At 53.1% G+C, this 12,397-nt stretch overlaps 5 protein-coding genes across 5 annotated transcripts; 2 read left to right on the top strand and 3 right to left on the bottom strand.

Annotated features, from left to right (window-relative positions):
• Positions 1-785: 785 nt before the first annotated feature.
• CLUP02_13886 (uncharacterized protein) lies at positions 786-1,849 on the top strand (the record flags this gene model as incomplete). Its single annotated transcript, XM_049292822.1, has 2 exons — positions 786-1,325; positions 1,412-1,849. The coding sequence occupies 2 exons, from the start codon at positions 786-788 to the stop codon at positions 1,847-1,849; spliced, it is 978 nt and encodes a 325-aa protein (XP_049149968.1).
• Positions 1,850-2,561: 712 nt separating this feature from the next.
• Positions 2,562-3,157, bottom strand: CLUP02_13885 (uncharacterized protein; the record flags this gene model as incomplete). Its single annotated transcript, XM_049292821.1, has 3 exons — positions 2,562-2,727; positions 2,814-2,960; positions 3,081-3,157. 3 exons carry the CDS (start codon positions 3,155-3,157, stop codon positions 2,562-2,564), a joined length of 390 nt encoding a protein of 129 aa, XP_049149967.1.
• Positions 3,158-3,405: 248 nt separating this feature from the next.
• On the bottom strand, positions 3,406-3,643 carry CLUP02_13884 (uncharacterized protein; the record flags this gene model as incomplete). The annotated part of the gene is made up of 2 exons (XM_049292820.1): positions 3,406-3,504; positions 3,566-3,643. The coding sequence occupies 2 exons, from the start codon at positions 3,641-3,643 to the stop codon at positions 3,406-3,408; spliced, it is 177 nt and encodes a 58-aa protein (XP_049149966.1).
• Positions 3,644-5,528: 1,885 nt separating this feature from the next.
• Positions 5,529-7,727, bottom strand: CLUP02_13883 (AT hook domain-containing protein; the record flags this gene model as incomplete). Its single annotated transcript, XM_049292819.1, has 5 exons — positions 5,529-5,768; positions 5,870-6,040; positions 6,108-7,578; positions 7,631-7,670; positions 7,721-7,727. 5 exons carry the CDS (start codon positions 7,725-7,727, stop codon positions 5,529-5,531), a joined length of 1,929 nt encoding a protein of 642 aa, XP_049149965.1.
• Positions 7,728-9,029: 1,302 nt separating this feature from the next.
• CLUP02_13882 (uncharacterized protein) lies at positions 9,030-12,260 on the top strand (the record flags this gene model as incomplete). Its single annotated transcript, XM_049292818.1, has 8 exons — positions 9,030-9,591; positions 9,645-10,173; positions 10,227-10,410; positions 10,479-10,615; positions 10,803-11,286; positions 11,356-11,575; positions 11,708-12,058; positions 12,136-12,260. The coding sequence occupies 8 exons, from the start codon at positions 9,030-9,032 to the stop codon at positions 12,258-12,260; spliced, it is 2,592 nt and encodes an 863-aa protein (XP_049149964.1).
• Between the last annotated feature and the right edge of the window lie 137 nt (positions 12,261-12,397).

The raw sequence follows: 12,397 nt of genomic DNA, 5'->3' as shown, positions 1-12,397 counted from the left end.
TCTTCATTACATACCGGATGGGAGGTCATCAGGGAAACTGCATCCACATGAGTGTTATAGATGCAGAATCAGAGACCAAAATGAATTCGATCAGCCAAGCCACGTGGTTGTGATCTAGAGATTCTTCTCTGGCTGTCTTGGGCACACGATGGGCTTGTGATTTTTGCGGGAACGGAAAACTGCGATACGCCTCGGGTCAAATGAACGAAAAGAATGATTAGGATGGGTTGACTGTGCCACTGTAGACTCCTCGGTGATCCAGTGACATGCTGTTCCTGCGCCCCATCCGACTCTGTCACAACATCCCGCATAACGACGGTCTTTCGGACCAAGACGTGGAGAGCTGTCATGGCAAATAGTTGCCTTGATGGCAAGATACTGTAGCGATGCAAATGGAAGCCTCAGCTCGAGAATGATAGCAAAACAAGTCCACATCCAAACTAGCACCAGCACATTTGATTTACGGAGTAATGCCAAGTACGTAGCTAGGGAGACGCACTTACGGACTTGAAGGTCATCAAACGTATTCGAGAGCAGCATAATTAGAGTGACCTGATGTAACAGTGCCAAATACAGTGCGTAGCTTCAAGTATGCACAGCTGTTCCTTGTCTTCTCAGCCATCTGATTGGTCCAAGGCCACCCACCTCGAAATTCTCCCAGAGCTTCCAGTTTGCGACGAGCCGAAAAGTCCCCAAGCTTCTCAATCCTTTCCAAACTCGTCCAGGTGAAAGCTCTTGTTTCTTCCAAAGGCCTTCCCCGTTCATCCTCGAGCCTCTCCGTCGCAATGGGTTGGTTCGACGGCTGGTTCGGCCCCAGCGCCTCGTCCGACGACCCTCTCAAGTCCCTCGACCCCAAGCTCCGCGAATACCTCGAGCGCGAATCCCCCGTCAAGATCCAGCAGCAGCAGCAGGTCCAAGAAGCCGAGAAAAAGGCCATACGAATCGCCGCGCAAGCAGCGCTGGCGGCAGAAGCATCCGCACAAGCACGGGCCCAGTCGCAATCACAGTCACAAGATGCCGCCGCGGAACGGCCAATCGTGCCGAAAGAGAGCCTCTTCCAAGACGGCCGGTACGCGCACCTGTGGAAGACGTACCGGCCCTACGCCGAGGTAGAAGCCGAGACGAAGACGGACCACGAGAAGCTCATGGACGTGCTGGACGGGTTCAAGCAGAGGAAGCACAACATTGGCCGGGCGGCGCTCGAGAACTGCGCCATCCAGCAGGAGGAGTGGGTGAACTGCATGAAGAGCGGCGACTGGGAGGACAGGATGCAGATGTGCAGGCGTCAAGTGCAAAAGTTTGAGAGGTGTTATACCATGCAGACGGTGCGGATACCCCCCTTGACCCCATCTTCAATCCACCCCAGCTGGGGAGGTCTCGAGAACATAATACTGACACTCCCTCCAAACAGAGATTCCTCAAGGCCCTCGGCTACCAATCCATCAACGGCCGCTCGGCCCAAGTGGAAGAAGACATCCAGATGCACGCAGACCAGCTCTACGGGCGCATGATTGAGCAGGAAGAGGCCGTGGAGGCCGCCAAGAAGGAAGGCCTCCCAGTGCCCAAGTTCGATTTCGCGATACCCGTCGCCGCACCGGCCGCGGCCGCGGCGCACACGCCGAGGCCGGACCTGGAGACCTCGTGGAAGGAGAAACTGGAGCAGCTGCCCGAGTCGGAGAGGGCGGCCGAGGAGGCGGCGCTGCGGGCGGACTTCCAGGCCAACGTCGAGGTGGCCAAGAACGTGCAGAAGCTGTGGGACGAGCAGGAGAAGGAGAAGGAGAGGCGCAAGGCGGAGGGCAAGGCTACGATTGTGGATCGTATCTCGGGGACGTTTGGCGGTGGGAAGTAAAAAAGGCCTCTGGTCTGAACTTGGAGGGACGGCTACCTCAGGGTCTACATGACAAGAGTAACCTGTGAGAGAAGCCACATGAGGTGATGGAAGTTGGAGCATTGGATCGTTGAAGCCTCGTGGTTGGGGTTGCCGTGGGTCTTGTATGTCACGATATCGGCCTCTGTAAAAACGACTGTAGACTACCCTGTACTTCTACGCATGCATTCCCGAATGTAAAGAAAAAAGCGCCTGGCACTGGCTCAATTCTCTCTTCAATACTTTCGCTCATTGAACTTGCTTCAGATCATCTCTTGAGATACTTTGAAGCTCGAAGTGGAAGATCTACAGAGCCTGATCAAGAGATGTCAGAGTGAGAGCTCAGATTGTGACGTGACTTGGCCAACCTCACACCGACGCCAAAAACGACACGGCACTTCCTCAGCAACGACAAATAACTTGCAACCTACCGAGGCCTCCTCCCTCAGTAAATTCCCTCAACAAGGGTTAGCGTCAGCCACGAAACTCTCATCCCATCTCGTGTTCAAAGAACGGAGGATAAAGGGCCAGGGGTTCCAGCTTCCGGTCCGCAGTCCGCGGCAGTTGGGGGAGGGAGGTCAAGTTGGCAGGGGATAGGGGACGGAGGAATAAGGTAGAGTTCGCGTTTCACCTGAAGTCAGACTGGCAAATGGCGGGAAAGAGTAAGGTGAGTGATATTCAAAATCGCACAAAATCACTCAGCAACCTGCAAAGTCTGAAACCATGACAGGAATGGGCTCGTGAACACGTCAAGGGTGCATCGACCACTGGGGAAGGGGGTGGTGATCCTTCGCGGAACCGACGGGAAGAAGACGGGACTCGGGAGGTCCATCGTCATTTCTCCCGAGTACGTGCCCTCGCTGCACGGTCATCGGGCACGAATGACGACGCTGGGAGGCCCTGAAAGAGTGCGATGACTTCTACCTGCCTCGGACGATTCTTCCACGGAGATCCAATGAGCCCAGAAAAGGCGGTGATGCAGGACAATCCAATGGCGGGGGAGGGATGAAGTGAAGTTGTTGACAGCATGGCGCAGTAACCAGCAAAAGCTGCAACAGCTGGCAAAAAAAAGAAGGTCTCGGCTTGCGGGCGGCTTCTGCAGCGAGGTCTGACGTACCCGAACACACCCCTTTCGCACACACTGCTGCCACTCAGCCCTTCCAAGCACCTCGCTAAGGCGTGCCAAGACTCCCCAAGAGATCTACCCGCGCACTTGAAAGCTTGGCAGCCCAGGGACCGCCGCCTCGCATCACCCCAAGACTTTTTTGAGCCTCTGCTCTTCAACGACATTGCTTGGCTCAGACATCTGAAGGTTGCAATAGAATTTGATGTCAAAGTGAAATATATTCGATTGTTTATCGGTGATATATATATAATAGCATCCAAAAAATCTCCAAGTCGTTTCCGTCTCCTCCTAGAATCGGTAGGTAATGGTAGTAAATCGCCCCTAAACGCCGAAAAAGGGTGACCCTCAAGTTCCTCCCAAAAGTTTCATTTCCTCCACTATCATCTTCCCGTCAATCGTGGAAAGGAACTGCTTAGCAGCAAGACTCCTCGCAGCCGCAGAGGCCGCAGCAGAGCTCGCAGCCAGCCTCCTCACCACCACGGAGACCCATCTCGGGCTGGGGCTCGGCGGACTATCATCTCATTGTCAGCACCGTTGGACTCGTGATGTAGGAAAGAGGAAGTTGAGCTTACGGGCTGCTGAGTGACGATGCCGTTCTCAACGGGGACCTCCATGGGGGCCTGCTGCTGGGGAGCCTCGGGAGCGGGCATGTTGACGGTTTGGTTTGTTTTGGTGGTGGGAAGAGAGAGGTGGCGGGTTGTATGTACGGGTCTATACAGACGTCTATGTGAAGATGATGGTGATGGTGGTTTGAATTAACAACTGGGTCGAGAGGAAGTGAGGAGAAGGAGAGCTTCCCCCTCCCGCCTTATGTACTCGCTCACCAACATACCTCCCTCACCTTACTTACGTAGCTACGCAGTGGTAAAAGCAGCACACACCTCAGCAACCAGGAGACTGGGCGCCCTCCTCCCCCCTCGCTCCCCCCCCAATGAGCCCAGCTGAAGCGGTCGGTGGCCGAGGATCCCTAAACCTCGTCGGGGTGACCTATCCTGACCTATCCTATCCTAGGGATCCTATCCTGTCCAAACTAGACCAACTCGCTCGGCTCAGTGTCACACACATACACCCCTCCCCCTCCTGTGGTGGCCTTTCCCGGTTTTCGCACTCCCTCCACTGGGCCCCCCGAATAAGCGCAGCTTTCTCTCTCTCTCTCTCATCGGATGCAAAAGCGGCAAACCATGATCAAAACATCCAATCATTCACCCACTCGCCGTAGCCGAAGCCCAGTTTTTTCGTCTCTCTTCTGTGGCTTCGTCGTCGGGCGAAGCACAGGGTCCAGGGGCTTGGAGGGGGGGGGGGGGCAGAAGTGGCAGAGTAACAGCGAAGGGGAGAGAAGTGGAAGAGAGGGGAGGGGGGGGCGTGTGATGCACGTAGGGCAGGCCGGGAATTAGATTGTAGGAACTTTGCAGGAAACGAATTGGGGACAGGCACTATTACAGGGAAGAAAAGTGCCGTACTTCCGTGATGGGATGTCATGACACGGGCACACTGGGCAGCACGGGGAAGCTCAACCTTACCACCACACTTGCGCAGTTTACCTCACGGTTCAGTTCTTAGCAGGGTGGAAGTTACCGGGTGGCCGACCGCCACATTGCGGAGAGTGGGAACAACACAAAAAGGAAAAAAAAAAGAAAAAAAGACACACGGACCCGGGACGCCTACCAAAAAGTGACAACACGGCCACCCCGATTCCCAGGGATCCCCAACCAGTCACGGTGGTATTCGACGGTACTATATGGGGTAGAATGACGGATGTCAATGATGGCTTGGGCCCAACTGGCTCTTGCATTGCAGGGTAATTTACAAGAGTAGTATACGCAAAGAGAGATCTGATAGTTAGGTTTGGGACGTGGATGGGGGAGGGCGCATAGTCATACTCGAATAAGGCTTAGTGACGTCAAAATGGGGAACGGATACCAACAAGACCAAAAATAGTGTCACTTCCAAAGAGAACAAAAAAAGTTCTTCTTGGATTTGGATTTGGATTTGGAAAAGAGGACAGGCAAACGGTCCAGACTCTCTTCGATTCCCTTTGGGCCAGGTTTGGATTTGCTTTGGCGCCTAGTTTCGTCTTCAATTCAAAAGTAAATGGCGCTCTACACAGCTCCCTAAGTAAGACAGCTTTTCCCCCCTTTGGGCTGTCGTGTTATTGGGGAATAGAGTTTGCACCAGAACGGCGTGGTAGTAAACGCCCGCCTATTGGTAAACCCCCCCGTGAAGGGCTGGAAGCTGAAGCAGCTGCTTTCCTTCTTTTGGCTTTCTTGGCCTGAATTATCATAGTCATCAATTGGGGAGAGGGGGGGGAGCCGAAAGCCGAATCTCCTGGGTATCCCCGGCAAAGGCCACCCGTCGAACCCCTCCCTTCCTTGCCTCTTCCCCCCAGAGCCCAAGCTTTGCTTGCCCCAAGCATCGCACATGAACGCCAAACTCGTCGTGAAGATCAGATATGACGTGGGCAAATACACCACATCACCATCGCCCTGGCCATTTGTTGCCTCTCTTCCGGTCTCTCTGTTGCGTCTCGTCTATTGTCTATCGACCCTCGAGAGCTACCGCGGCTCGTTCGAGGAACGCGTTGAAATCCTTCACCTGCTTCAGCGTGCCCCCCGTGTCACTGCGCGTACAGGCCTGGTCCGTAATTCTGGATATCAAAATCTCGAGGTTCGCCAACTCTGCCGTCTTCTTCTCGGCCGGGCTCAGCTCGGGGGCCGCGCGACCGCGCTCCACGGCCATGTCAATGTCATGCATCTGCGAAGATAAGCTCAATTGGTTCTGTGGGCACACACAACACAACGGCCGGTTAGAAAGAGCTCATAAGGCTGAGTTAAGGTGTGTGGTGTCGCCTTTTGGGCAGGGTGAGGGTGTGACATTACCAGTGCTTCTTCCGTCACCCTCTCGTGCTTAATCCTGACGGCATCTTTCCGGAGCGCCACCTGGTCTCGCTCGGCTCGGATGCGCATGATTTCGTCCCGAAGAGTGATCCTCTCTTTCTGGACACTGCGTACTCGCTTGCGCAAGCTGTGGAGCGTGTCGAGGAGAATGGTCTGAAATTCTTGAGTCAGCACGGTACGGTGGCAACCACCACCAGCCTCGGGGTGCGGATCTACCCACATGTTGGAGGAGCCGCGTCCTCAGTTCGTCCTGATACGCCTCCAGGGCCCGTTGCTGCACGCGATGCTCCCTCTTGGTGGATGCATCTTGAGCATTACGCACTCCCTCCTTCAGGGTCTCTATGCTAGTCTCGATAATCTCGTCGCACGTATGGGTCAACACGTCGACCGTGTTCACACCGCCGCGCCCGGCGAAAGGGATATCCATAGCGAGCACGTCTGCTTCGTCGTCGCCGCCTTCAGCCACTTGCACACGTTTTGTGAAGCGCTGCACGGGAATGGATACAGCCTCATCGACCCCATCTGATCCGGACTTCTTCCTGCGCTTCGGTGCAGCTTTGGGTGAGGCGTCCTTCGCTGTAGAAGCCGCCTTGCCTTTGGATGCCGCCTTCGGTCTGCCTTGCTTCTGCTTCGCTGGGCTATTTTGAGCTTGTTTCCGTCGCCTCTTTGTCACGGGCTCTTCTTGTTGCTCCTCTTCAGCTATCGTAGAATCTGGTTCCGGGGATGACTTCCGGGGACTCGTGCGCGGTCGCTTCCGGCCCAGTTGCTGAGCTGCTTCCTTCGCGCCCACTTCCTCGGCCAAGCTTTCATTGTGATCCTGTTCCTGCTGTAGCACTTCGTCAACGATAGCGTCCAGCTCCGGTCCCAGTATCGATTCGGTTTGGGAATTATTTGCTCTTGCTCGTTCTGATACGTCGGCAGGTACTTCTGATGCTTCTTGTTCCTCTTCCTCTGGCTCTGCTTCACCACGATATGAAAGCTCGGGAGACCTTGTCCTAGAGACAGAGTTTGCTGTTCGATCCGGAGAGAGCTCGTCCAGGTCCTCGTTGGCAGATGCGGCCGAATTACGACTCCCACGAGAGCTGAGTGTGGACCTGCGAGTGCTAGTCGTGTTCCGCCGCACTTTGCGCTCCAAAGGAGACGATATTGGAACAGTCTCTGTCGCGTTTTCTCCCGGGGATAGGGCTTCTTGTAACCTCGCGCTCGACGCGACAGCACTGCTTGTTGTGATCCTCCGCCGTCTCCCACTGCCCGGCGCATCCGCAGGACTCTCCTCCACCTCGGTGTTATCTGCTGTCATCCGCCTCGATACTGGTGAAACAAATGAAGCTGACGGGGCGGGCCGCGGTGGCGGCAGAGACTCGACCGAGTCGGGGTCGCCGGCTTCGACAACGGCATCGGGCCTCGCTGCGGGCTGCGTGACTGTGGCTTGTGCGGATTCGGTAGAGGTTTCTTCTTGGAGTTCGTAGACATCTGGCTTTCCTGGCGATTTCTGCGTCTGGCTAACATTGTCCGCCTCGGTGATACCAGGTCGCGCTGTTTCGCTGTCTAGTCTGCGTCGCTTGGCAGATGTATTCGGGGTCGGTGTCGGTCGGGGCGGCGGCCTCTCGGGGCTAGTTTGCGCTTCGATTTCGGTTGTGAGGTCGTCGCCAAAGTCCAATTGAAACGAAACATCGTCAATCTGGCCATGTCTTCACATATTGCGGTTAGGCAGAAAGCATTAAAGGGGCCGGAATAGCTTACCCAGCTCCTCGCATGCGCTGTTGCATGCGCTCCCCTCGTGCTGTTGAAGGTCAGCATCTCTCGTTGGTGGGGCTCTGCGACTGGACTCACTGGTCATGACTGCGGACTAGGACGAGTTCGCAAGTGCAAATGAAACCCCCGGATTATTCGTGTGCAAGGGATATATCATTGAGGAAGAACGAGACATCAATCTGTGACTATTGTGGTTTGGAGCGCATACTTGAACGAGCTCAGGCCGATCTCTACAAGTACACAGCAGACTGAGGGGCGGCGCGTCAACTAAAGTACTGGCCAGGCGTGTCGCGACGACCCTTTACACAAGACCCCCCTGCAGGCCGTTTTGTGGCCCGTGCACAAGCAACATCCAGACTCGGAACTCCACACACCAAGGTATGCCTCTCCATGAACCATTGCTTTGTAACTGCTTGAGGTTGAAAAGGAATACTAGCCCTCAAAGGCATTCAAGAAGACATTCATCGAGTGGCACTTCTAACTTGACTAGAATGTACCTCAAATCGAGCAAGAAGCAGAGGTTCATGTCTTGTTTGGCCAGTAAATTGAGGGATGATGAATGCATCACACTTGCCCCTCACTCGCATTGTCAACTGCGTGCTCCCATATTCTCCCTTCTTTGAACTCAAAGGTTCGGGGTATATATCAGATGATAACTAAAAGCAGCTTTGTTACTTGGCGTCAGGACACTCAAACCCGATTTCTGCTTTTCCCGTAGCTCTTGCCAGCCAGGCCAAGTAAAAGCTCTTGACTCAAAAACCTCGACGCCATCTCCGTAGGGTTCGATCATGACACAAGTCGGCAGGCTTTCTTGAATTCTTTCCTTACTTGCAATTGTCTTCCCTCCGTTTCAAGTCAGTCTTCCAAGTCCTGAGTTGTCAGTCTTGCCTTCTTGCAGATACCATCGTACCTGCCCTGGATACCAAAATTCCGCCAAACAGCTCATTCTCGATTGTCGTATCCAGCCGCAGGAAACTCAAAGTATTTAATGAGAAAACATGATATTTGCATCCTTTCTACAGCTTCCAACTCCTACCTTTTCAACTTAACTTTCAACCTATCAATACAATACCAGCCTTCACCATTCAGACTCAGGCAACAGTAACTTCATTTCTCAGTTTCCTTCGGTTGGTCGTTGCCCTCTGGGAGAGGGGGAGCCTACCTTCCCATACATCTGATTCACTCTTCCTCGATCTTTCCATGACTTCATTCACCAATCTTCTCTATCATTTTCAAGACACAAAATCAGTCAGTTTCGACATTACATCTCCAACCTAGACTACGAAAATATCAAGCGGGGTGTCATTTCCATTTCATCATCGTCTAAATCATATCTACACGATTTAAATCTTTGAGAAACACCATCTCTCAACGAGACTCTCCCAGAATGGCTGACGTTGAGATGGCAGATGAGTCCATCGTCGAGCTACACCCCTCGTGGGATGTTGCTCTTATCGTGGCTCATAACAACACCCAGAAGAAATTCCTCGTCTCCTCTCACATTCTGAGAGTCGCATCCAAGTCCTTCAACTCCCTACTTGCTTCCAAGTTCGAGGAACATGCCAAGACCCATTCCGGTTCGAAGCCTGACATCACCTTGCACCATGACAACCCCGACGCCATGGAGATAATCCTTTCCATTCTACACTACAAGCACCAAGACGAGTGGTACAACCTCAGTGCCAAGATGATTGCAGTCATGGCCATACACTTGGACAAGTACGACTGTTCTGCGTCCCTGAGACTGTGGGTGAATCACTGGCTCGTTAACTTTGGACAGGTGGAGCATGGGGACGTTGGTTACCTCTTGGCAGCGACTGCGTACCTCGGCGAGTCGGCAAAGTTTCAAAAGATGACAAGATCTGCTATCTTGTATCTCCCAATGAACTTTGACTTCAATGCTTGGTATGAAGACGATATGGTGTCTGCCTTGCCGGACAACGTCATTCGTGAGTTTGCTAAGATGAGTAGGTTGAGAGGCACTTTGACTAATAGTTCTTAGGCAACATCGTTCGCAAGACGAAGTCAGTCAAGCAACGTCTGTACGCTCTCTTGCAGGGAACCATCATCGATCTTGGACGGAATCAATCGGAGATAGGCCTGATGGACACTTCCCGCTGCAGCAAGTGTCTCCGCACCTACAAGAGAACCCAGAACACCCGTTGCCCCAACTGCCCGCCTGCCAGTGGTCAACAGTCTGAAGTCTGTGACTTTCCGGTCGTCTGTTCTCCCGAGACAAGAGTAGCTGAGTGCACGCTCATGTTCTTAAAGCAACAGCTGTACCCGAACGAAAAGGCATGGCGTGAGAGTACCATTGCCGACATCGCTCGCCGTTTCAATAAGATCAGGGGAATGAACACCCACCGGTGTGACCTTGACCAGAGGTGCCCCCTGAAGAAGCGGTTGGGCGAGCTAGACGACGCTGTGGTCGAGGTGATTGATGGCATCCGGGGCTGGAAGCTGAAGCTTTCTACCACTGATGATGATGCTGTCAAGTCTGACGGCGTGGACGAGCCCAGCAAGTCGTTGACGTGCGAATCAAAGTAGAGCGGTCAGGTGGTTTTGGCGAATTTCAAAAGGCAAGTGGGTTAGTTGGTGATTTTGGCTTTCAGGACACGGCGGTAATTGGGCAACAAGAGCATTTTGATTTCAGATCATTTTTCCAGATCAGTTTAAGGAGTACCGGTCATAGAATTTCACTCAGCAAGTCCTTTGGTATCGATATTATTCCACTGACCTTCTATGCTGCTCGAATTGTATATGGAACCGTTTGACATTTTTGCGCTGGAACAAGCAGGCAAACTAGCATAAGAATAATCAACGGACGCTCTTGAAGCTTCCTGCCATATTCGGGTTGTCAAATGATTTTGCGTTTCAACGAACTACCTATACTACCTTACCCAATCTCATTCAGGACTCAGGTGGTGGCTCCTTGGCCAAGGCGGGTCTGACCCCCGCTCAAATACTATGGTGGTTGCAGTTGCCTTCAGGATAGACATCTCAACGGAAAGCACGAGACAGAGCACCTACTGCTCTAGAAGCTTCGCAGATAACATCCAAGCTTTTCATCTTCACTTCCTTCTTGAATCTCTCTATCCTCTCTGCCTCATCTCGCCAATGCCATACCCATCTACGGAACCGCGCTACTTTATTAATCCAGCACCACGGCCTTTTCTGCCGCGTTATTGCTTACACGTATCCCTATGGACGGCGAAAATCACCCATCTGAGAAGATGGTCAACAGCGCACAATCAACCGGGATGGTAACCCAGACAAACTCCGGGCAGCATCAGCAGCTCCACGGGGAAAAGCCTTTGGGGGGCGTTCGTCAGTTCTCGGACGTCCAAGTGCAGCACTTCACCGGGCAGTCCGAAACCATTTTCCCCAATGGAGACTTACACGTAGTTCTCCTCGACTCTCGGAACACAATGCTCGCCGGCTTCCGCGTATTTTCCCAGATCTGCCGGGCTTCGGGACTATTTGCAAAGTTGATCGATACACAGTTGAGCGAAAAGGATGGCTGCAAGTTCATCTTCGTCCGTCTCTTACCTGTACCTGGATCATGGAGACTCGACGGGCAAGCCCTCCGCTGCATACTCTCGGTCTTGCACCACACCAAAAAAGATGAGCACATGAAACTCGACGTTGGAGAGCTTTTTCGAGTCTCGGAAATGAGCCTTTTCTTGAAGTGTAACGACGCGCTCGCGCCGTAGATCGGCATCTGGTACCCAAAAGCCCTCCAGAGCATTATCGATGGCGAACAGCCATCTGTTGTAGAGCTTGGAATGCTTTTGAAGTCAGCGGATAACTTTGAGGCCAAAGACGAACTCGTCAAGCTGAGGCAGTTTGCTATGCACAATCTTCCGATGCATTTCCGAGAAATCTGGGCAAGAATCCCGCCGCTCTTGACTCTAGCAAATTGCAAATCTCTCGGTAAGAGTGACGGAGTTACACTTTCGCTGGTCCCTGTTATCTCTCCCCTGTTTCCGCGATTTTCTGCGCCATGGCAACTGGATAGAAGCTAGTATGTGTCAAATGCATGAAGCTAACACGGTTCAACTCTAGATGGACTCCAGTTTGATGTCAACGAACGACTGGTACGAGCTTGCTCGCGTATTTGGTCTTTCGAGGGCCTCCTGGACACCCAGAGCGAAGGATACATCACCGCCAGACGGCTCTGTCTCAGCTATGGGCGGCGACACCCGTCCAACGCCAAATTATGCCACCTTTGTCTCAATGCAACACTGTACGATGATGTCTGTACGAAAAATTCTCGAGTCGGCGAGTACTTCAGGATCCTCGCGCTCCAGACATTGTGGCCCACCACTATTTGGACCTCGGACGATGCCACTCTCTCGACAATTTCTCAGCGCGTCAACAATTTGGCAAGCCGCATCCCGCATACATGTAGCGGCGGTTCCAAATGCCCCCTAATTGTCCACATCAGCGCTCTACAAGGTCATTTGAAGCGGACCATGGATGATTGTACTCAGAGCAACACTTCGGTAAACCTGGGGAGCACGACAATGTGACCATGACCGAAATCAGGAAAACCAGCATGGTGGAAGGTGGCGGTGCTATCGCGGAGGCGGTGGTCGAGGATAATGACAAGGACTAGGTCTGAGACATGAGGAGCAGTTTGATATGGACAGCGAGCATGCAGCAACAGGTTTGGGTTGAAGCGAAGATTGGCATTTTTCTTATTGAAATCAGAGCTTTGGGTATTCCCTAACGCCACAAATGAAGACTGATCAG

This window comes from Colletotrichum lupini, chromosome 7, assembly GCF_023278565.1.
Source record: "Colletotrichum lupini chromosome 7, complete sequence".
Classification (NCBI taxonomy): Eukaryota; Fungi; Ascomycota; class Sordariomycetes; order Glomerellales; family Glomerellaceae; genus Colletotrichum; species Colletotrichum lupini.
The sequence above is the reverse complement of the archived record's forward strand: the minus strand, read 5'-3'. Positions and strand labels throughout refer to the sequence as shown.